This window comes from Balearica regulorum, chromosome 2 (assembly GCF_011004875.1).
Source record: "Balearica regulorum gibbericeps isolate bBalReg1 chromosome 2, bBalReg1.pri, whole genome shotgun sequence".
NCBI lineage: Eukaryota > Metazoa > Chordata > Aves > Gruiformes > Gruidae > Balearica > Balearica regulorum.
The window spans coordinates 25880206-25904077 of record NC_046185.1 but is presented as its reverse complement, the minus strand read 5'-3'; the positions used below and the strand labels follow the sequence as shown (position 1 = coordinate 25904077).

The window sequence follows — 23872 nt, the reverse complement described above, 5'->3', positions numbered from 1 at the left end:
AATGGAATTTTTTTAAAAAAACAAACCCAAACAAAACATTGCGGTAATGCTCTCGTGTCCTGAGAATCCCTCTATCCACGACAGGCAACTCGTGGGTTGAGAGCTGCCGGGCCCTCCCCTGGTCTCCCCACGCAGGGCGGCTCCCCTGGCCCCATCCCGCAGCGAAACCGCCCGCCACAGAGCGGGCGGCGGTGCAGCCTCAGCTCTTCCCGCCGCCTGGCTCCTCCCAAGATGGCGGCGGCCCCGCCCCGCGCGGGCGGTGTCCCGGAGCCCGTCCCCCGGCGGCGGGGTGTATGACCGCGGTGGTGCGGGGAGAGGGCGGTGGGGCTGGCGGTAGCCGGGCTCTGGGGTGGCCAGCCGGAGTGAAGCGTACCGGGTGAGCAGCGCGGGCTCGGTCGCGTCTTGGTGGAGGCGGTTTGGCCGTTCGGGCCGGTCGGGGAGGGAGAGGGAAACTTTCCTTGCGGAGCCTTTCCCCGCTGGGGCTCCGGCCGCTTTTCCGCGGCCATGTTGGGAGCCGGGGGCTGCCTGGCGGGGAACGAGCTCCGCCGGTGGGAGACGACGCCGTCCCGTCGTGGGGCTAGGGCGCTCCCGGCCGTCCGCGGGGGTACTGCTGCTTCCCGCCGGGAGGCAGGCGGCGGGGCGGGAAGGACCTGAGGAAGAAAGGGGCGGCGGGTGCTGGCTTGTCCCAGGGTGCTGAGGGAGTTGCGGGGCCTCAGAAGCGGGTTCGCCTTCAGGAGAGGAGGGGGAAACTAACAGCGGCATCGGTCCCGCGGTGTTACATAAGTGCCTGAAACTCCCCAACTCGTGACTGGCGCCGAGGCCCGGGCGGCGGCGGCGGCCGCTCGCCGTGGGGCGGCGGGACGGTACGGGGCGGAGGGCGCTTCCTTCCCCGGCGGGCCCCGCGGGGCAGCCCGCCGCCGCCGCGCTCCCCCGGAGGCTTTTGCCCGCTGCGGGAAAGCGCCTTGCTCGCTGTTCTAAACTCCTCGTCGTTCTCGGAGCGAGTCGCCTGAAAAGTCTCGATGCTGTGGTAGAAAAAACCACAGCTGTGGAACCGCGAGTGGCGCGGCTGCGAGCATAAGGTGCTATTTTTTTATGTGAAATTCGCTTATTTTGGAGAGGAACGTGACTGGTCTGCTTAAGATGCATGTGGCACATAAGCTGTTGTCTGAAAGCGGTTCAGGAAAAGACAGCCACATGTTTTTCCTCTCGCCTCATTTGAAATACTGTGTGCATAGACAGTGATATTTATAAATGGCAAAACTGCTCATCACGGCAAGAAAGCATTGAGTCTGCTGAGCAGCGCGTCTTGGTGTCGACTCTGTCACTGCTAAGAGAAGATGGCTGTAGCCCAAACTTTGACATGAAGCATCCGTGCATTCATTAGTTGTTGATAGCCAAAATGACCTGTTATCTCATTAACTGTAGATTAAAAGGATTCCTTTGCCTATATTTTGGTTGAATTGATGAGAGTGGTTCCAGAAGCATCATTAAGTCCTAACTCAGGCTGTCCAGTGTGCTGAATAGTTACTCTAGGTGTTGATGCTTATTTGACAAGCACTACATCCGAAGCTGTGATGTGCCTGATGGCTTCAGTTTGGACGAGGTTAATACAGTAGGCAAAGTGAGTCTAAAATCAAACCCATAAGACTGGAATCAGTTTCAGAACTGAGACTGCTAATTCCTTTCTCTCCTGAAATAATTTAAATACTCAGATTTCAAATTCCAAGACTTGTGTATTGAATTATTTTAGAGATGGCTATCTGAAAGAAGGGAAATATTTAAAGATGGTGAGTACTTAAAGATGGTAGTGTAATCAGTGCTGAGATGGTACAGATAATTTGCTTTGTACGCACTCAACATGCAGAAAGGAATCAGTTCAGAAAAGCAATGTTTTTGCTCTTAAACTATATAATCTAAATACTGTGGCCTAATAAAGTGACAAATAAGAATCTTTATGTAGTTAAATGTCATGTATATCAGCTCAGTTTGTTAAATAACGCTTTCTGAGTTGCATTAGGGCTGCGCTACTTATGCTGAAAATGGCAGTGAAAGTGAAGCGTTGTAAGCCCGAGTCCCAAATTCCTGTTTCTGAATGCAAATTGGCCATGTGCCTTTTGGAGTGTCTATGAGTTCTACCCTGCATAGAAGCCTACACAGAGGAAGTCCCATAAATGCTAAATGAAAATGAATCAATAGAAAACTGGAGCTGGGGACACTGGATCAGTTTCTTCTGTCATATCATCTAAAAAGAAACAGAGCAGTGTCTTTTCACCTAGAAGCAAGTTTTCATTAGCTGCAGTGATGAAATCATTATTTAGCAAGAGCTGCATTCTGTTTCCCTTAAATTGTGGGCTGAGACTTACTTCTAGTATTGCATGTGTCCTTGGATGAACAGAAGATCTACCTGTAACATCCTGAAGCCCATTATTTTACAAAAATTATTATCGGTAAAATCATCTTTATATTCAAACAGCATTGCGGCTTTTAAGTTTCACCATTGTGGTGAGTGGATGCAGGAAGGTTTCATCTCTCCTGAGTCAGTGCGATAAAGAGAGATGGAACTGCTGTTTCAGGTGAATCATCGAATGGTTAGGGCTGGAAGGGACCTCAAAGATCATCTAGTTCCAAGCCCCCTGCCATGGGCAGGGACACCCTCCACTAGACCACGTTGCCCAAAGCCCCATCCAACCTGGCCTTGAACACTTCCAGGGAGGGGGCATCCACAACCTCTCTGGGCAACCTGTTCCAGTGCCTCACCACTCTAACAGTAAAGAGTTTCTTCCTAATATCTAATCTAAATCTACTGTCCTTCAGTTTAAACCCATTCCCCCTTGTCCTGTCACTACACTGCCTGATAAACAGTCCCTCTCCATGATATGACAGAGCTTAGCATATCTCATTTACCTTGCCAAGAGCCAACTGAGGGCAATAAATCCAGGGTGCTGTCTACAGGCAGGGTACAAACACTGGCTTTGTTACACTTGCAGCATTTCTGGTAACTTGTCTTCAGCCAAGAGGGCTAGAGGTGTTAAAGTGAAGGCTTAGCGTAAAACATAGCATGTAGATGAGGGAGAGTTAAGGGTTTTAATGCTTGCAGATAAATTTTTCAGAAACAGTCTCTGTTAGCTAAAATGTTCAAAGCAAACAAATGGCATGCAAGTTTTTGCTCTTAAAGGCCATTTATTAGCGGGTGATGTGAAATAAAGAAACCCCAGCATTAATGGGATAAGTTTCTTAGATGTTGTAGGTAAGAAAGTTAACGTCTTGATTTTTGTATTAAGAAATTAAACCTTTTTCTGTACTACTACAAGTTCTAAAGGTATATTTGTGACTTAATCCAAACTCTGTTAATAGTCAAGCTTACTTTTCCATTTAATTCTTGTGCTTTTTTTTTAATGATAGATGGTGCTTGTATATGCATATTTTACTACTTTCAAGGATTGAGTAATTTGATGGAAGTGTGATAATTGGGATTGTTCTGAAAGAGAATAAATAAGGTGCAAAAATAGGCTTTTGAAATAGAACCGCGTATTTAAAACTTTCTCTCTGTGCAGCAAATGCAAAGTTGGCTGTTGTAGAATAACTTTGGTTTTCCTGATTTAGCAGAGGACTTGTTTTTGCAGTTGGGGGGAGTGAAAAGCTACTCTGTAGATAGGTGTGGTAGAACACGTTTACCATAATAAAGTTTATTTTAGCATTGTCATAAGCTATAAGATGTGATGACAACTGTGTTAGCAAGTAGAGTCCTGCAAATTCTGAGCCACATGAGTAGTTCTGTTGAAATAAGAGTCTGCTCGCATGAGAAGTGGCTTGACTGGGAGTTGTAGGACAAAAATTTTCCTTTTATGAAAATAAATATTAATGTGCCTAAGTGTTATTGAACAGAAGAGTATTTCATGTTTTTCAGCCTGACACTTTAGTATTACATAGTCAAAAATACACTCATATGTTTACTTTGGTTTTCTGAAGTTACATAAATAGGTAAGAGTGCTACTGCCTTGGATGTAATGATGCTTTTTTTTTTTAACCTGCTAGTGATGATAAATAACTAACTTAAGGATTTTAACAATTATTTTGAAGAGTGGCTTTTTCTTTGCATTGTTGTGTTTTACAATAAGACAGTGTTAAGCATATTCTATATGTAATAAAGTAGGATTTTGGCATTTTGTATAAGTGTAAAAGAAGAAAAACCAGTTGAAAGTTAAAGGATTTCAAATAAGGGAATGTACCTGCCCCCCCCATTCCTGAATGTAGTAAGATGACATGCAAGCAGTTAGTTACTGTGACGAGATGCAATCTCTTGAGAAGTTGTACTGATTCAAGCAGATAAAGAGGGGTTGTTAGTGATGTATCTGATCTTTCTGTCAGCAGCTTTAGCTTTCGCTAGATACCTCTTGTACCTCAAACATATCATCTAGAGGTAACTGTTTTGCTTTTAAGCACTTAGTATGCCTTCTGCAAAAGGAAAAGTTACAGCATGTTCTCTGACATTTGCGTTTCTAAAGTGTGTGCATAATTTGTTAATGCAAATTAATATTAAAGAGTGTACAGTACACACTGCCGTTCAGGTTGTCAGATAGCATCTTTCTCAGAACAGTGAGCTGTGCAGGTTAACTTCAGTGCAAACCTTTGTGCAGTTTTAAAAGTTTCCTCTAGATTGTGCCATCTTTGCTGCAGCAGTAAGGGCCTAAGAGCAAGGGAGAATGGCCTGCTGGATGAGCATCACGTGGACCACAAGCCCCTGCGGTATTCTGGACACTGTTTATTGCGCTCAGAGGACAGGGTTGTGCTGAGCGCTTTAATGTCTGTACTCCAAATGCTTTCCATATAACTTTAAAATACATCAAACACATTTGACAAGCAGTAAAAGGGGAAAAAGGCCAGTGAGTGCATTTCCCAGGAAGGCCACCTACAGTAAGCTGTTGTAATTATGGGGTTCTTTCAGGAAATGACTCTTTTTTTTTCTTTTTTCTTCTTCTCATTCTGCTTTAAATTTCTCCTCACTTACCTGTCAATACTTGGTAATGTAAAACTTCTGCTGAAACTGATTTTTCAATGTACTTCTGTTCTGAAAGCTGTGTGTGACAGTGATTCCCATCCCCTCAGCCCTGATTCTGGTCTAGGTTAGCAGCATGGAGGCAAGTGAACTGCCCTTTTAACACACAGATTATGGCCGAAAAGCTGGTTATGTTGAAGACTGACAAATTCTATTTAAGATTTAATTGTTAAAGCTTTCCTTTTCACTTTTGTCGATAGCTGTCAGATGTCGGTTTTCTAGACTTTCACCATCCCCCCGCATGTCACCAGGTAGCAGCATTTGATATTAAAAAAGGGCTTATGTCCCTTGCTTAAGAAAGAGCAATGCAACACTTGGCTTATATGTTTTAGATATTGCTGGATAAATAAATTTTAAATATTGCTGGGGGGGTGACAGGTCCATGATTGCAGCACTTCAGTGTTGTCAAGCTTCCTGAAAATCACAACATGTGGTTTGATTCCAAGCCCTGAGCTGTGTTTTGGCTGCAGGCAAGCCCTGGGTTTCTGCTGGGCTGGTGGTTTGCAGCCTGATGACAGCCCTGCTGTGTGCGTGGTTACTGGGGCTTCAGCCATTTTTTGGTACCAATCTGAGCCACTTCTTTCAGGAAGCTGAAATGGTAGGAAGAAGATTCCCTGCAGCCGATTCCCTGCAGCCAGCCATACTTGCCCTTAGTCTGTTCTTGCTGGTGAACTAGTGGTAGAAATTTTGGCTTTTTTTTTTTTTTTTCAAAGGAGGTCAGAATTTTAAGGAACTAAGTATGTCTGAGTATTCTAGTTTTCCTACTATAATATTGAAAATGTGCTGCAGCAGTGCTTTATTTCACCCTGTTAGGTAGTGGCCACCTACCTAGCCTCCTCAAAGTATTTCTACAGTGTAATATAGTATTAGGGTTGCCCCCTGTAGCAGAGATTTCTTAACTTACTTGGGTCATGAGCAGCAGAAAGTTGAGGTGATTGCAGCTGGTCAGAGGAGGAGTTTGAGTGTTGTTACTTGGCTTGTGTCTTGTTTAGTTTTGTGGAAATGGCTGGAATTGCTGAGCTGGTAAAAGAAACCTGTTTATCATGCAGCTTCTTTTCCTGTAACAGGCTATCTGAATTTAAAGGACATGTGCATGTGAAAGCAATGAATATTGATATAATAAAAAATGAAATATGATGTGGTTGTGCTGCTGTGCTTGTAAATTGTGAGACTGCATGGGAAAACTTTGCTCTGTTTTAAAACACAGCCGGCTAAAAGCAAAAGGTCTTTTGTGTCGCACTAATTTGTAGGAAGTTAATGGCTCTTGCCTAGCTTTGACTACTTGGTAACTCTCTATAGCTTGGTCATGCTATAATCAATTACCTATAGTCTAGTTCTGTTAGTAAAATTCAGTACCTTTTCTTGTAAAGGTAATAAACTAAAGAAAACTTAAACCAGAAAGCTTTTCTTTACACTGACTGTTTTAAGTACCTGTGCATAGTAAAAAGACATAAGCCAGTAGCAGGCAGATGTGTCATAAGTATGCATCCATGAAGAAAGGGAAAATAAAATTCTCTTAACTCGAGGAAGCTCACTTGAACATGTAGCTGTTCTGGTAGCTCTCAAGTGCTAAAACATGCAGGTGTTCTGAAATCTAGGAGGGGCTATTTTTAGCGTATACTTGTGTACAAGAGATACACATCGGAAATCCTTCTGTAAATGTTCTCTACTTGCAGGTTAAAGATGATGCAAGAAGTATGTTGGCAAATACTATTTATTTCAGTCACCGAAGACCAAATCCTCTTTTTCACACTGACCGAGAGACGATGTAGCTAGCTGTTAGCAAGTTGCCTCCATGTGTGCTCTAAATACAATAATCCGTAACAACAGACTGCACAATGATCTGGTTTTGGAGAGCTGCTTGCAAGATGGATTTGGCAACACTTCCTGTAGAACAGCTGTATCTGCATCTGCTTTTTTTTAATACTAATGATACTGTGTCCCTTCTGCAAAAGAATTTAAATACATCTGTCTATTTCAAGATTTAAAAGGTATGTTGATGCTATGAATTCTCTTCATTGTGCTGGGTTAGCAAAACTTCAGGCAGGATCTAGCTTGTTCTGAAACTGGTTATATCCTTTTGATTGACTTTCTTTTTTTCTTTTTTTTTTTTTTTCCCGTGTCCCTCACCCAATGTCCATTCAATGTTAAGTGTGGTAGTGTTTGTATGTGTCAAGTTATTTGCTAGCCCAGATGGGTGCCCCAGTGCTGCTGAAGGGGCTGTTGTCAATTAAGCCCTTCCTTCGCAGGCAGTGTATCAGATGGGAAGGGCACACCCGGTGCCTGTCCAGGCAGCCTGGAAGGGAGGGGTAAGTCAGTGCTGCCAAACTGGAAAAAAACATTTGCTGGGAGAGTCTCTTCAAACAGCTAAACAATTAGAGTAGAAAAACATTTGTAAACAGAAAAACGTATTTGGTATCGCAGCCTGGTTGAGTGATTCTTTAGGAACCAGCCCAGCATGTGGGGGTATATGTCTGCTGGAGCTTCTCGAGCCAGAGCAGGATCCCAGGCTCCTGTCCTCTGCCCTTGACTCTTCTGGCACATTTCTAAGCTGTTGGTCTGTTGTTTGCTGTTCTTCTGATGATTTTTAGCTACTTGGAGCTGCAGAGAACTTTGGAAGGAACTTAAACGTTTTTGGGCTCAAGATCAGTGGAAGTTGGTTTTGAAACTATTCTGGTGTATGTTCCCAGTACTTTGGTTAAGATGAAAGATCCAGTTTGCTAGTACCAGAGACTAGGCTAACCACAGCTAGTGCTCCTAAGTACATGCAAATGGAAAGTTGAAATACTGGAGTATTTTCCCATGACAGCAAAGATTTGATCTGAATATTGTTTTTTTTCAGTTAATTGTTGATTAATTTAAAAGGGCAGATGTGTGTTACATAGTTTATAAATATATTGGTTTTATATATGTATATAAATCTATGAAACCTCTGCCTTTTTATTTATACCCATTTCAGTGTGCTGACAGCTGCAAATGTTTGATATGCCCATATCTGCCTGGATCTTGCTTTCTGTGCTTTGACAGATGAGTTTGATGTCAAATTGGAAACGCTGTTCGTAGTGGGTTAGGCCTACCTGTTCACCTCTGCAGAACTCAAGCTTTCAGGGTTGTGTGGCGGTATGCTGTGGGGATTATTTTTTAATTCCTTTAATTTTAGCCATTACCTGATTTCCACATGCACGTGCTGGCTACCTCCTTCACATCTCAGAAGGCATTAAGAATTTTTCTCATCTAAATGGCAGCAGTTCGGCTGGCAGTATGGTGTTTTACAAGTGCTGTTCAGAGCCGTGTAAGCCTGTATCAGTGCTTAGCAAGCACACAGCTTGTTGGCAGACAGTAAGGACACAGAGACGAACCAAGTTTGGGAAGTTGCTCCCTTTGTTGCTCCAACCCTTGACTACCAGGTGGAGGATGGAGAACTGCCTATTTCTTTCCAGCAGCAGCTCTGTCCCTATCATGCCAAGAAACAAAGCCAGTATCAGCTACCATGGTTTATTATAAATAGAAGCCTGATGGTGATAATAAGCAGCTGATTTCATTAAAAAGTTGGATCTCTCTTGCTCCTGGGCTTCTGCAGTGAGCTCTTTTCTCCCCTAAGAGGCGTTCAGGGACTTTTTCCAGTGAACTTGGGGACAGAAGGGAAATATAACCGCTTCCAGTTGGTCTAGGAGTGGATTGAGGCTCTCCTGATCATGTACATCCCTGCGGTATGAACCCTTTAGTACTGTCTGGGTTTCCATCTTCCATATTTTCTGTTACTGCCAAGGGGAAGAAGGTAGTGGGAACAGCTTTGGGACTCCACAATTCTGGATTTCTGTGTGTCTTTAATGGGTGCCGCATGTTTCTTGCTCGGAGCAGGGGTGCTGGTGTTACGGCACGTGGCAGTCTAGCCAAGGTGGTTCCTCTCATCCTTTGCGTGGGGCAGGCTGCAAGCTGGCTGAACTCGTCTGGTGGGGCAGCCTGCTTCCGCATGCCTTTATTTTCCTCAGGTCTCCTCTATGATTATTTAGCATTACAACTCATTTGGGATGTGGGAGCTAGTCTTTCTGTTTATGAGCAGGTGAAATTGTTGCTCTCTTTCTGGATGAGATTTATTGTGTTAAATACCAAACCTTGCGAGAAGCTGATGTGCGGAAATTGGATGGTTTTGCCTGCGTACAGCAGCACGGGCAGTGTGCTAACTGTTCAGCATAGTAGCCTGGATAGTATCAGCACAACAAGGGCTGCTTACATATGCTGCTTGGCAAAACACATAGTCTTCTGTTAAATATAGTTTCCTGTACCCCAACTAGCTTCTGAGTGGGTTGGGGAATACGAGGTCATACATCTTGAAAGAGCTATCTAGAAGTCATCTCCATCCCCCAAGTGGAATTGCCCTTTCTAGGCATTCCTAGCTCAGTTGGATAATGGCTATTGCTTGAAGAGTAGTGCGCTTGTCATGCAGGTTTGATAATAAAGTTTTTGTTGTTTAGAGTCACTTACGTTCTTTGAGCATTTCTTACACAACTGGTCAATTAAAGGGAAACAGCAATCCTCTCTTGTAGGTTGGAAATTAGAATATACTAAAATTAATTGTAATGCCTTGAAAGAATTACTAAACTGTAAGGTGTTAGGCAGTTAAAATAAGGATTTCTACATTATACCCTCAAGAAGAGTTTTAGTGGCACTAGACTTGTGACAGTCACTTGCAGCAGTTTAAAGACAAAACCCAAACAGATCTGTCTGGGTTATTATGGTAATCATAGGTTTATGATGGCATCTGACTAGACAAATGCATGGATTTGCTTTCATGATGCATTTGGACATGACTAAATGCTGGACTGAGAAATAATCTAAAGATTTCTAAAATATCGTCAAGGCAGAGTATCCACAGGTTGCACAGTATGAAGTAATGTGGTTGCTGTTAACATATTTCCAGCATGGTTTCTGCGAGTCTGTGACCAATGCCAGAACACTAGCCAACAGGTTGAGACAAATGAAAGGTTAAGACTGCTGGTTTGTACTGGATGTACCAGTAAGGGAGTGAGTGTGCTCATCTATTTCCCCATGCCACAGCCATTGCTCCACAGGCTTATGCAATGCAGGAAGCCATGTCTTCACAGTGGGGAAGACAAAATAAAAAATCACATTCATGTAGAAAACATTACACTGAGAATCATAGAAATGAGACTTGGGAGAGGTCCACAGTATCATTTATTCTATTTTTCTGCCAGTGTAGTATTGATGCTTACGCTATGGTTTCTCTATAGTGTTGGGATGAAAATGTCACAAGCATCTTTGCTTCCTTTAGAGTAATCCACAGCAGCCATGGCATTGCCACCATCCTTTTCCAGTGTTTTATCTTGTTACTTTTTTTAAATTCTATTAAATGCCAATAATTAAGGGTGTGAAAAATGGTGCAAAGGTACAGCATATATTGCTGTAAGGAAAGGTAATATTTTTTTGGTCTAAATCAAGTCAAAGTTTCAGTCCTGCTACCTTTCTCAATGCTGCAGCCGTTAACCAGATTAAGTCAAAAGTGATTCTGGGTAAAGACTATGTTGAAGTTCAGAGGGATCTTACTGCTTCCTTTTCTGCTGTCATCTCTAACTTGATGTAGTCTCTTTAATCTCTTGGTCCTTCTTATTTCTTTGCCATATCATGATGTAGCTTTTTGTCATTCTTGATACTCATATATTTCAGATATCATCAGGTTATCTTCTTCATCCTTACCAGCTCGTTACAGTAGCGATAGCAAGACAGTTTGTTAAATGCAACAGTTTCAGGAATACTTTTATGAAGAGAATTATTAGAGAACTGCTTGTTAGGAGGCTGTATTTCTCTTTAAGTGACAGTTGTTATCTTATGTTTTAAATAGCATCCAGGGCAGCTAGCTCCAGCACAGTACAGGCATTTAGTTGCTACTGTCATGTCAGCTTTTAGCAGTGATGAAGACCTTTAGAAGGCGTTTGTCATGCTCTTATCTCCTCTCAACATAATATTTTTTGGGGTGAAATTTCTCTTAATTTCACTTAACTTTATGGTCAAATTGGTCTTTTTACTGTTTTATATATTGCCATTATTTGCCAGTTGCTTTTTAGAATGAATATTAAAAATCCATGCAGTTAATTGTTATAGATGTATTTAACTGTAAAATATAGAATGAAATATTAATGAATTCATAAGGGGGTTAATGGATACTTAAAAAGGCAGTTTCCTCAATATTTTCTTCTACATACTGAATGATAGAAATAAAGTTTAATTAAGTCTGTCTTGCTGTTATTTCTATATCATCTTTAATCTAGCTCTTGTTATTACCTTTATGGTCCTTGACAGGTAGTGCTGACTTCTGCATGAACACTTGGATTCTGATTACAGCTAATCAGATCTAAGTGCATAAAAAGCTTAATTTTGCCAACAAAGATGACATAGTGAAACATCGAGGACAAGCAATGGTATCATCCTTCTCTGCATGTATTGAAGGAGGCTGTGTGGGAGGTGGAAGTAGTGAGGCCAAAGGAAGACTTAAAATTTATGCTGATTTCTCTTCTGACCTGCGTCAGAAATGCAGAATATCTGCTGTGCATGTGTTTAGTTCAGCAATTTTCCACACTAAAACTATTTTCATAGCATTAGACATGGATAAGTGTCCTTCAACAGGTTGTACTTCAGAAATTTACACTGTTTTACTTGGCAGTGGTGCAAAAAGGCAAGTGTTGTTCTTGAGAGCAATACATCTAATATTAATAGAGGTTAGAGTACTGTCTTACAGTACTGAGATGCCTCCATGGCTGAAAGTTTGTCCACAAAAAGTAGTGATATTAGTATTTAACAGAGCTTTAAATCAGAGAGGTGTATGAGGGATCTGGGTAATTCAATTGTTTGTGTTTATTCAACTGTAAGTCAAATTAGCATGTCTTCTTTGCATAGGCAAAGTGCAAGAGGAAAGCTGAATGAGTCTGATGTGATAATATAATGTATAACAACTATTTGAAACCTATTACTAAAAAAACCCCAATGTAACTATGTACTAAATGACTATTTATGTCTGATGAACTCTTTTTTAAGGAGAGTGTGGTATTTTCCTCTGTAGATCTAAAAGATGAGTCATCTTACAAATCAGTCATTTAATGCGTATTCGATACCTGGTCTGCAGATAGTCCTTATCTGTCTTAGGTGTACAATTTACTTGTTTCTGTCTTGTAAAAGTTTTACTGATCTTCTGTACTTTTTATATCTGTTTAATTTGTGTGATTAAGTATAATAAAACAAGATTCAGTTCTATTTGAAATCTCTATTATTCAGAGCCTTCAAGTTGTGGAGTCAGACATGATAAAACCTTTAACTTTTGCCTTTTATTAAGGGAGTCTAAATAGAAACTTTTATTATGAAACCTGTGTTACCCTTAGGCAAGAAGGAGAATGGGTTAGTTTGAAGGTATGTGGTGGAACATAGTTGCTGATGTTGTTTGTATGTGTAAATGCAGGTGTGACAACAAGGGCTCTGACGACTGGCTAATTATTTACAAGTTTATTGGGTGGCAAGGTATAATGTGCTTTCCTTTAGATCTAATTTCTACCTTTTCTTATTCCTTTTGTATTCCTCCATTTCTGAGTCTTCTATTTCTTGTTCTCTACATTTGTTCCCCGCAACAATATCTAGATCTCATGTCATCGGTTCTAATGGTGTGATCAGATACTGTGGTTAGTGATATTTTTTTAATTGGACTTGTGTTACTGAATCTGCCTTGGAAGCATCCAGGATCTGCTACTGCTTTACAACTGGATGGACCTCTGTGGTTAGTTTTGAGCTTTTGTACTTTTTCCAGCAGCTTAAATACTTTTTTTTTTTTTTCAAAGCTGTCACCTTAACTGTGAATGTATGTAGTAATGGATGAGCTGCCTGCATCCTGGTACCATGGCTCTGAGAATCTAGACTGCCTGGTTTGTAGTAATGCAATGTGTTAAATGTAATCGTTAACAGCCTAATTACTAATTGTAAAGATGATGATAGATGAACTGGAAATTATGGCAAAGCCAGTAGCATTTTCCTCCCTTGAAGGAGCATTGAAGAAAAATAATGCTAAAAATTAGATGCTTATTAATTAATGTTTGTCGGCAGGGACTGTGTACTGGACGAGATTTGTTCTTGTCCAGACCTGAAAGTAATGGAGCACTGCTCGTTCTGCTGTACTGCTGTAGAAACTTGGGAATTCAGGCTGTCCCCCTCTCCTGCATACCTTTTGTGCCTATCCTGCAGTCTAAGGGGAGTGCTGATCGTCATGGTAGTACACACTGAGCTGGGGTGAGGAAATGTTTCTGTGCTGAGCTGTATGCAATCTGCATCACTATGCTATAATAGTTTTTTTAATCTCATTTCTCCCCTCTAGCACCTTTGTGTTATCTATGGTTCTGCTCTGTGGTGATCGTGTCAGTTGCTACAGTCCTAATGTAGCAGTAGAAGAGTTTCCTGGCGGTGTTGAATTAGGTGTCGCTATGTCAGTCAAGGTTGCTTTTTAGTTGATTCCTTATGTCTGTCTTCAACTACAGCTGTTCTTCTGTGCAGTTTAGTTTGGCCTCTATCAAGAACAGAGCTAGCGTATAAAATAAACATTCTCCTATTTTAAATAAGACCTGTATAAACGTTGAGTCCTGGTAGATGGTCAGTTTGGTCACCAGGATACAGTGGCAGAAAGAAACAATTACGTGGGAAGTGACTTGTCAGTGTGCAGCAACCCTAACAGAATTATTTTCCTGTTGTAGTAGTCTGGAATGTTAATAACCGTAATAAATACGTGACTTCCTCAACATGGGTTGTGTTTTAGGTAAGTGGGTAACTTGTTAGTTCTTCAAAGGTTTTGGTAACATCTATGTTTGCTCACTTTGAAGATGACTGTTCTCAACAACAGCATACAAATGTAAAACTGGAGTCAACTAGAGGAGCAAGAAGATCTTGATATCTTGATAACAGAATTGTTATTTCTGTAGAGGCCTCTTGTGAGTAAAAGTAGAAATAACTTAGTGTCAAAGACAGTGCTGCATATGGTAGAGGAGTTGGGGCTTTCTGTGTCATGAAATAAGTATTTTGTCACCTTTAAATAGCATAATACGCTGCAGAGATGAAGGCCTTTGCCCAGCATCTTCGTTGTGTGACAGGCTTACTGAGAGCATGTGTGTGAGAAGGAGGACAAACCACAGGTATTGCAGCATTTTGAAAGTAGAGATTTACTTACTCGGAAAGAGTCCTAAACCCTGCTCATGGGGCAGCTCTACACAGGTGATCTATTTATTTTTGCAGTGTTTTGATTGGCAGCTAGTACTACACTGCAGTCTGGACACAGAAAATGAAGCTGATGTGATGGACCGATGATCCTTATAGACAGAGTCATTCTTGTATAAGGGCCTGGGGACCTTTGGGAGTTTGTATGCAAAAAGTATAAATCTGGAGTCAAACGTGATAAAAGTTTGAACAACAGTTTTGAGGTTTTTGACTTCATAGCATCCATAAACTGAGACTATGCATAACACATTCCCACTCTCCCCTTAAGTGGAGCTGTCTAGCCTGTCATCTGGAAGCCCATGGTTCTGGTTTATTCCTCACTTTGAGTCATGTTTTCAGCAATTTGCCATCACTTGGGAATTGCTTTGTTCGATCAGGTCTTGAGATCTTGCATCTTGAGGACAGTAATCCAGTATGTGCTTCTTATAGTGGCCAACAGTAGAAACTTCAGAAGAAAGTTTTAGCTGGCAGAGAGGAGGATATTGCCACCCAGTTCTAGGAAATGATCTTTTATCTTTTACAACACATCTGAATATGCCTTAAGAAAAGATTGTTCTAATTTTAAGACTAGTAGTTAATAACCGTGCGTAGCTTTTGTACTGTGACATCTTGGGGTTAAATTTCCTTTGTGTGTTCAGACAATATTTTAATTTAACATCTCCTTGGTCTCTGTGCTCATGAGAAGAAGAGGTGCACCTCTACTCCAAACTGTAGCTCTTGTGACTTGGGGATGGCTTCTTTTGTATTTCTGGTGTATTTTTTTCCAGGTAGTCTCTCATTATTCATTTCTGAACTTACTTTCTTTCTCAGAAGGGGCTAGTGAAGGTGAATGAGCATTAGTGTGCGTAGGATTTCAGATGGATTTTTAATCTTTAGCTCTCTAAAAACTTATAAGGAAAAATGTCAGAGTGCTTATTTTAAAGTTTTATCTATTAGCTTGGGGAAAATACAATTCATGCCCTGGAAAGGTGGATTAATCCATAGCAGTCCCTGGCTTTTACTGCCTTAATTGAGGCTGGTAGGTGAGAATTGGTTGAATGTTATAGACAAAAATTTCAGTCTAGAAGAGATGTGATTATCTTGTCTTTCCTAATAGTCCTTAGCTTGCCCTGGATTCTTGCCTTAAGTCCAGTAAGTGATTATTTTCACAAGCTGAAAGTACAGTCTTCAGCACAAGTTCTAGAGTCATGTGTCTTGGTTTCAAGCCATGATGATTATTAAATGATCCTGGTTAGAGTTGTTTTCTCTTAGGTCATCCTAGAAAACAGTTAATTAAAACCTTTAGCCTTTTCTCCCCCCGTTTTTCTTCTCCCTGTGCCTTGTATTTTGAAAGCTCTTGTGGTGACCTTGGACCAAGTTTGCTGTTTATTGGCAGAGAGTGCAGAGAGGACTGAGTTGGAGTTGTGGAGCAGTGAGTGCTTCCTACAGGTAACTTCACACCAAAAGCTTGCTTTGCTGAAACTCATGAGTATGATTCTGGTTTTTTGGAGGGGTTTTTTGGGGGGTCAGTTCTCCCTTATGGAATAGCAAAAGCATTTAACTTGCTGTAATTTGCAGATAATTCTTATAAAAGTGTAAGCTTGGAAGTAACACATATTGATTTGTACCTGCAGAAAGGCGTATTTTTCTGGTCTGTCCCCTTTGCACTCTGCTGACTGATTCCTTCCCCGGTTCACGGGGAACATGGGATTTCTAAGTAACTTTAGACTGACCCTGTGTCTGACTCCTTGCTTTCCAAGTCCAAAGTGACTGTTGGTTCAGCTTTGGCACTTGAAAAGGCTGTTTACTGCTAGTGTGTTGTTAGATGGGAATGGTTATTTGGCAGTTAATGGCAGCTAGTCCTTATTCCAAATCCTGGGCTTTGGCAGTCAGGCACCTGAATTTGATTTTTTTTTTGAGCCTAGAACTACAGCAAATACACATCAAAAAGTTTCTAGTTTATTTTTTACGTTCCCTCCTTAGTACTTACTCCTTGGTATATAGAGAGATAATAGATGGGACAAGCCAACAGCATTTCTGCGGAGTGGCACCATTGAATTAGACAAGGCTGTAGTAGGAGTAAAGCTGATCACTTACCTGAAAAACTCGCTCCCAAGTGCCAGTTTTGTGCCTCCTTGCCATGTGGTAGTAGGTAGTTGGAAGATGTATATTTAAAAAAAAAAAAAAGAAAAAAAGTGGCTAGATCTTAGTGCTGAATAAAACATATAAAGGTGTCCCTGTGTGTATAAGCTAGTACTGGTGCTGGGAATGCTTCAAAGAAATAAGATGTCTGTTGAAAGGTATATTTTGGTTATGCCCGTATAGTCATAGCATTTAAAAAAAAAAAAAAAAATCATACTGATGTAATTTGAGTCATCTGCTGTTCTCTGGAAGGAAAAAAACCCCAAATCTGTAATACTTCTGTTTACTGATCAGTTTAAGCCAGTGTACTTTCTACGCCGGGCACTGTCTAAGCACCTTCCTTCCCATCCCTCCGTCGTCTCCCTCTGCTGCAGCTATCCTGCCAACCCAAGCCCTAAAACTCTGGTTTGTTTTCAACTCCATTAGCCCTCTGATCTAATTCACTGTGTAGTTTTTGCAGTGGCATGAGGGAGCAGGGAGGGAGGCAGATAGTGTGAATTGGTATCACCACAGAAGGAAAGAAAGCAGAACAATATCAGCTATGTTTGGTGTTGCAGAAGGATTTAGGGATTTAGTACAGTGTCCACTTGTGGGCATCTCTTAAAGGGAATGATGGACAAAGCTTTGAGAACCTTGACTGGGTAATGGTTCAGAAAAGTAGGGCTGATGAAAGAGATGGAAATAACAGTGGGTTTTTTGTTTTGTGGTGGGATTTTTTTTTTCTCCTTCCACTTCTCTCTAGAGAGAAGTGACAAGCACTTCAGTCCTCAGAAAGCTTAATAAAGAAGGTAGTGATGGTTATTCTGATTGAAGAACAAAAAGAAATGTTTCTTTTGCAGCAAAGATGACCTAAGCTTACTGTTAAGAAAATACATCTGAAGTGATCAAGTGTGGAGCCACTGGACAGGGTAGTGGAGGAGGCCTGCTTTTGTTTTCGAAGTTTGACTGATACCTGGTCGAAATAGCATAGGTGTACTTCCTTGTGTGCTTTGATGCAGTGGAAATAAATCTCTTGAACCTTTTTTAAAAGTTAGTTTATGTTTTGTCTTGACCTTCTGCAGATCAAGATAATTTCAGATTTGGTGGCTTTGTAATTTCACTTACCATAATAAACCACTTACCATAAACATAAAACCAGTTAACACAATATTCACATGTAACTAATGCTGTAAAGGCACATACTGAAAATTCAAAAGAAGTGCTGAGTAATATCTGTAATGGATTCTTCTGTCTTCAGTGTTGGACTTTGATACAAGATAATGTTGTATGCAGAGCTTAAAAAAGGTTGTATCTGAGTAAGCCCATTTGTCAAACTATTTTTGTGTGGAACTAATTAAACCTCAAAGCAATAAGTTATTTTTTAATTACACCTAATGTTAGGCTTGTGGATTTGTGCAATCACAGGTAACATCCTTATTTAGATGAGGCCTGATAAGAGACTTCTCTGCCACCAAATTTCTATCAAGAAGTTTCATCCCTATTTTGTAAGGAAGTATCTGAGCTTTGATTTATAGGAAGATGACTGACTGGATCAGGTTATGGCAGAGTGAGAGAGCCCGAGCAGCATCAAGTTTAAGCCTTGTTTCAGCCCATTTTCATCTCTGTTATCAGCTGATGCTGTATTGATGGCAGGCAGTGGTATTGATGGCAGGCAGCGTAGATCTAAAAGAAAAGGTAGGTGAACATAGAGGACTTCCAAACTGGGATCATGTTGGGAAGCACAGGTAACAGGCACCATAGTATTTGCTACTCTGCTGTCCTTCAGGCCTGTTCAAAGCAGTGGTTTCTACCAGAGGGTGTTCTGAGCGTCAGCCCTGCAGTAGCTGGAAAGGAAGGCACAGAAGAACTGTCCTCTGCGTTCCAAGAGACAGGTCTGTCCATAGTACTTGCTAGCTGTCTTGCTGTTCCGTCAGCACACAGTTCAGGTTCATGGCTCTGCTCAGGAGGAGCTTGTGGGGAGCATATCTGGATCAGACTGTCAGGAGTTTCCTTTGCCTGACTTGTGCTCAGGAAGCTCTAGGGTAGAAGTCGGGCTAAAGAGTGGTTTGCCAAGGTATGAATCACTAATAGTAACTTCTTATTTTCAGTTCCCTGTTGGATGCCTTAGGAATCTTGCCCTTACAAGAGAAAAAAAAAATCTTATTTGCTACTTGGGAAAGGATAAGAGCTGGTTTTAATTTGTAATTGGAACATATGTACTCTGTAGCTTATCAGCATCCTGAAATACGAAGCCTTCTTGCCTAAACTTTCAGCTTTTGCAGGTCACTTAGTCTTTCTCAGGAGCAGTTGCAAGCTGTGTAACTTGTCCTCTGTGCTGATCTGCCTGCATACATCACCTGATCGTGATGGATGCAGATGTGGTTTGAGTAGGCAAGGAGGGAATGACTGTGGGGCCCCTGCAGAAAGAAGGCAGCAGCAGGCAGGCGATGGGCCACCAACTGTGACTCACTCCCTGCTCCTGGCTCAAGTTTGCAGGTGGTGGGGGGTGCAAGCTCTGGCCTGTACTAAATGTTTCTAGCAGGTAAATTCATGATTTTGGCTCGTGATTAAAGGTTTATGTACTAGAAAAAGAGCAATACTGAGCTTGGGTATGGTGGTTTCCTATGTGAACATCAATTATCTAATTTTTGTTTGTTATGTTAACACTAACATGGGTCTCCGAGTTGCTCAGTTAAGTTGATATTTCTGTCAGTATTAGAATTTGGAATGATGGATGATGCTTTCTTTTGCCATCCAGTGAGTAGGTGCAGGAGGATATACAGAGAAATATGAGCATTAAATCAGGATGCAGTAACTTTACTAGAGGGGAAGCCTCCTAGTCTGTTGCCAGAGGCTCTCAAGAGCAGTGCTGTGTGATAAAGATAGCTGTCAGCTGGATGGAACATCTTTGCTTTTGAAAAAGAGACTAATTGGTTGCTAAAAATTCTTAGGTGTTAATACTTATTTAAATCTAGCCCAAGTCAGTGTCTCTGAGCCAGCGGGTTCTGTTAGATATTTTAAGAAATGCGGGGTTGGTACCTTCCTTGGGGAGGGCTGCTGTTGAATCAGTTCTGTCCTAACAACAAACTTTTTTTTTTTTTTTTTTTTTTTTAAATTTTAGGTTACTTGTGAAAGATGGTGGATCGCTTGGCAAACAGTGAGGCAAATACTAGAAGAATAAGTATAGTGGAAAACTGCTTTGGAGCAGCTGGTCAACCTCTGACTATTCCTGGTCGTGTTCTGATCGGAGAGGGAGTACTAACAAAGCTGTGTAGGAAGAAGCCCAAAGCGAGGCAGTTCTTCCTATTCAATGACATTCTTGTTTACGGTAACATTGTCATCCAGAAGAAGAAATACAATAAACAGCACATAATCCCACTGGAAAATGTCACTATTGATTCCATCCAGGACGAGGGAGAGTTACGGAATGGGTGGCTTATCAAGACACCAACAAAGTCTTTTGCGGTTTACGCTGCCACCGCCACAGAGAAGTCCGAGTGGATGAACCACATAAATAAGTGTGTTTCTGATTTACTTTCCAAAAGCGGGAAGACTCCTAGCAATGAACATGCAGCTGTCTGGGTACCAGACTCGGAAGCCACTGTGTGCATGCGTTGTCAGAAAGCAAAATTTACGCCCGTCAACCGTCGTCACCACTGCCGCAAGTGTGGCTTTGTTGTGTGTGGGCCTTGCTCTGAAAAGAGGTTTCTTCTCCCGAGCCAGTCTTCCAAGCCTGTGCGAATTTGCGACTTCTGCTATGATCTTCTTTCTACTGGGGAGATGACTGCTTGTCAGTCCACTAGATCAGACTCCTACAGCCAGTCACCTAAATCATCTTTAAATGATGTATCTGATGATGATGATGATGAAGACAGTAGTGATTAAGGACCAAACATTTTTTCTGTGTGTTGCAATTTATGTTTCAAACCATATGGAGCTGCTTTTGGGGAAGTCTACAGTGAGGTTCCTCAGAAAAATCCTGTTTTAGCCATAAAATATGCCTGAATATCTTCAATTGCAATGTGCCTCAATCTATGAATTCTCTAGACAATAGGTTTTTCACTCCTCTGCAGGGATAGACTGTTGCAAATGTTACCAGAATATTTTCCAGCTTCTTATACTTGAGTTGTGTCTAGGTTAAACTTTTGTGGAAGATTGGAGAATAAACAATACTTTCTTAATTTAACAACCCATACTTCCTAATGTTTCATATTGATATGTTACGTGGGGTTTTTTTGGACGTGGGGAGGAAAACTGTAAGCATGCATGGAACAGTGATGTTTTGGTTAATCTCTTAGACCATCTTGTTTTTCTAACCATGGTATATCATAAGTTGAAATGTGACATAACTTACAAACTTAAATGTCACAAAACTTGGAAATCTTGTTTTGCTCTTATTTATGACTTCCTATGCCAAGCAGTGCCTTGTACCAATTGTGCTGAATTCAGGAAGAAACAAACCTATTCTGTGTTGTCTGTATTTGCCTGATGCTGGTATCTGAGAGATTGTTGGTGCTATTGAAAATAACTGCTGTGTTCAAAGTGGAGCTTTGACAAGGTCGTAACTGTACCCCACGGTGGGTGACGGAGTCCTGAATCACACGTCCTCACCTGTGCAGGCAGACCCGAGGACTCTGCAGATTCCCCCAGGCTTCAGCAGGTTCTCCTTGCATTACGGGTCGGGATCTTGAGATGAGAAGCTTAGGGTGACTCTTCACGAGGATTTATACGTTTTCTTTTCAGAACAGTTTCTGTGTTTCAAATTTGGCAAATGCATACTGAAGTTTTAGTTGGGTGATATAGCATTTGGATGTGATAGCCTATATGTTTTTGAAAATAGTTCTCCAAAATGACACTAAATTGTTTCTTAAAACATTGGTGAGAGGGTTGGTTTTCTTTCTTTTTTCAGGAGTTTTATTGGCTTGTTTAAAAATAACCTTGTATTTTGAACAAAAAGCCTGCAACTATCCTTATAAAATTGGCTTTTCTTTTTACACAGCTGACCTCAGGATAAATGTGAGATGCAAGTTCTTTCATTCTAAATGTATACCCAGGACCAAGAAAGATGTATTTAAGAACTGTAATGAAATTGTCAGTGCAGAAAATGTCTCTACCATAGTATTCATTTTTACTTTTAATAAGTTCTTGAATACTGAAATGTCATGTTCCAATATAAATGTAAAAGTTAGACTTGCAAAGACATGTTAAATCCTCAAATGCTATGTTTCTATATTTTTATAATGGTAGCATCAATTTTGAAGCAGAAAAACCTCTTTGAAATAGTTGTATGAATATAGTAGCAACTGACTTTATAGCAAAAAATGTTAAATTTTTGTATCTCTTTAAGTGACAATTTCTGCACTGTTTGCCTCAGTTGGCAATAATTGGATTAAATATTTATTGAATAAACAATCAATGCTGCATATTGCACTAGTCTCCCTTTCTGTATATTGTAAATGTCAGTTTGTGGGTTGTTGTGGTTGGTGTGTTTTGGTTTTAGGTTTTTTTTGGTTGTTGTTTTTGTTCATTTGTTTTTTTTTAAATAAAAATTAGAGCACTTCAAAGCTGTAGCTCTCCATGAGATTTCTGATAGCTAAAGATGCACTTAGCATCTTAGTTTACAATACATTGCTTCAGGTGAAAATTGTGTTAATATTTTTAGCTTGGGCAATTTCTAAAAATAAGGGTTTTTTTTAAAAAGCACTGAAGAGTATTTGATCTACTTTGAAATAAACATAAAAAGGGGAAAATGCTTTCTGATGGAGACAAGGGACCAGGAAGGCTCTGTAAAATTGCCAGACGAGTGTATACAATTGTACGTACTCAAAGACTAGCTGCGATAAGTAATTACACAGACTTAGTCCTTGAAAGACGAGGGAATGGTGACCTGCAGCAGGGGAAAACAGGCTCTTCTGAGAAGGCCCTTTGAATTAATAGTGCTTACTTTTTGTACCTCTCTTACTCAATATTTATATTTCAGGAATGGAGAATTCTCAGCTTCAGTTTTTCTACAGAATCAAAGTACAAACCTCCTTCGTACATACCTTCAATGACAAACAATCTTCTTCTTCCTGATGCAATTGTTTCCTCTTTCTTAAGCTGTCAAATATTAACTTGTCTTGTTAAAGAGCCCATCTCCTCATGTGCTTTCCCTGTCTTTCTATACATTGCACTTCCTTTACAGCACTTTCCAGGGGGTGGGAAAAGGGTTGCTGAGAGTTAGATGACATCCTATATTTTGCAGAATGTTCTTGTACCTACTTTAAATATCTTTTTATCTGTGAATGAAACTTACACTGTGCTGCACTGATCCCTGAAACTGTAACCAAACCAATGCGTGTGTGTGTGAGACTTTTCATCTGAAATTGAACTTTTTGAGAAAGCATTAAGGAAAAAAAAAAAGTTTATGGTAATACTCCTATTCCTCAGTGGTATTTGTTTAAAATTTTACAAAATGGACTTAACATCGACTTCTCTTGTACTTACAAATTCCTGAAAGGGCTCATTTTGTATTTTGTAATCTTGTTCTGTCAAATTATTTTATTTACAAATATACGGTGTAGCCTCAAGCCTATGTGTTTACTTTTCTTTAACTGTGGGCCTTCAAGTGTGACAGAAAATAGGGCGGCTGGTTTTTTCTTGATGAGTATTTTAGCAGCAAGTTTGTTCACTGACAGGAGGGATTAATAAACTGGGAGTATAAGCATACAGGAGGAGATTTAAGACTAAATTGGAAACTAATTATGGATTTAGAAACAACTTACACATTTGAGTAACTGTTTAAAACAAGGATGACCAAGTGTGTTGCAAAGCTGAGCTGGTTTTTGTTGAACCCCTGCTGGGTATGAGCCTTCTCTTGGTATCAAACTGGAGAGGAACTTTAGTACATTTTCCGGAGCTTCTACACTCTTAAGATCTTAAAATAGTGAATAAATACAGCCCGTCTCCGTATATTTTCTGTACTTTTTTTTGTTTGTGGTAGACTTAACTCTCTCGTTTTTGATAAGCTTTCCAAATCCCGTGGAACGAAAGCAGCAGCAGTGCTTGCAGTCTCTCTCATGCAAGGCTCTGCAGTCGGCTTCTGCTTTGTACCAAATGCTGTATTGAAGAATATAGAAGTACTCATTTGCTTTAGCTGAGTTCACATTTTGCCCACTCTTTACCAGTATTTCATAGTTCGTTTGCTGGAAATATTAAAGGAAAAGTATTTACTGAAGGTTTTAATAAAAACCTACTAATTTCAGCCTCTGCACCTGAACTGCCATTGTTATCTTCAGGTAAATGAGACTGGTTTTCCTTTCAGGTTTGATGCGGCTGAACTTCCTATACCTATTGAGTAATTTGTGAGGGTCAAGCGCTGTTAGTTTAAAATAAAATTTAACAAAATGGATTAATGAGTGTTGAGTCTGCAGCGGGGCTTTTACAGTCTCTTCTCTAATTATGAAAATGACATGC

The 23872-nt window shown here is 40.7% G+C and overlaps 1 protein-coding gene across 1 annotated transcript; it reads left to right on the top strand.

The window, feature by feature from the left end:
• Nucleotides 1–243: 243 nt before the first annotated feature.
• Nucleotides 244–22986, top strand: PLEKHF2 (pleckstrin homology and FYVE domain containing 2). The gene is made up of 2 exons (XM_075743678.1): nt 244–376; nt 19539–22986. The coding sequence occupies exon 2, from the start codon at nt 19553–19555 to the stop codon at nt 20300–20302; it is 750 nt and encodes a 249-aa protein (XP_075599793.1). The 5' UTR covers nt 244–376; nt 19539–19552; the 3' UTR covers nt 20303–22986.
• The last annotated feature ends 886 nt before the right edge of the window (nt 22987–23872 follow it).

Bases quoted from the DNA above. Each gene is read 5' to 3' on its own strand.
- PLEKHF2 (XM_075743678.1), top strand. From the start codon at position 19,553: ATGGTGGATCGCTTGGCAAACAGTGAGGCAAATACTAGAAGAATAAGT.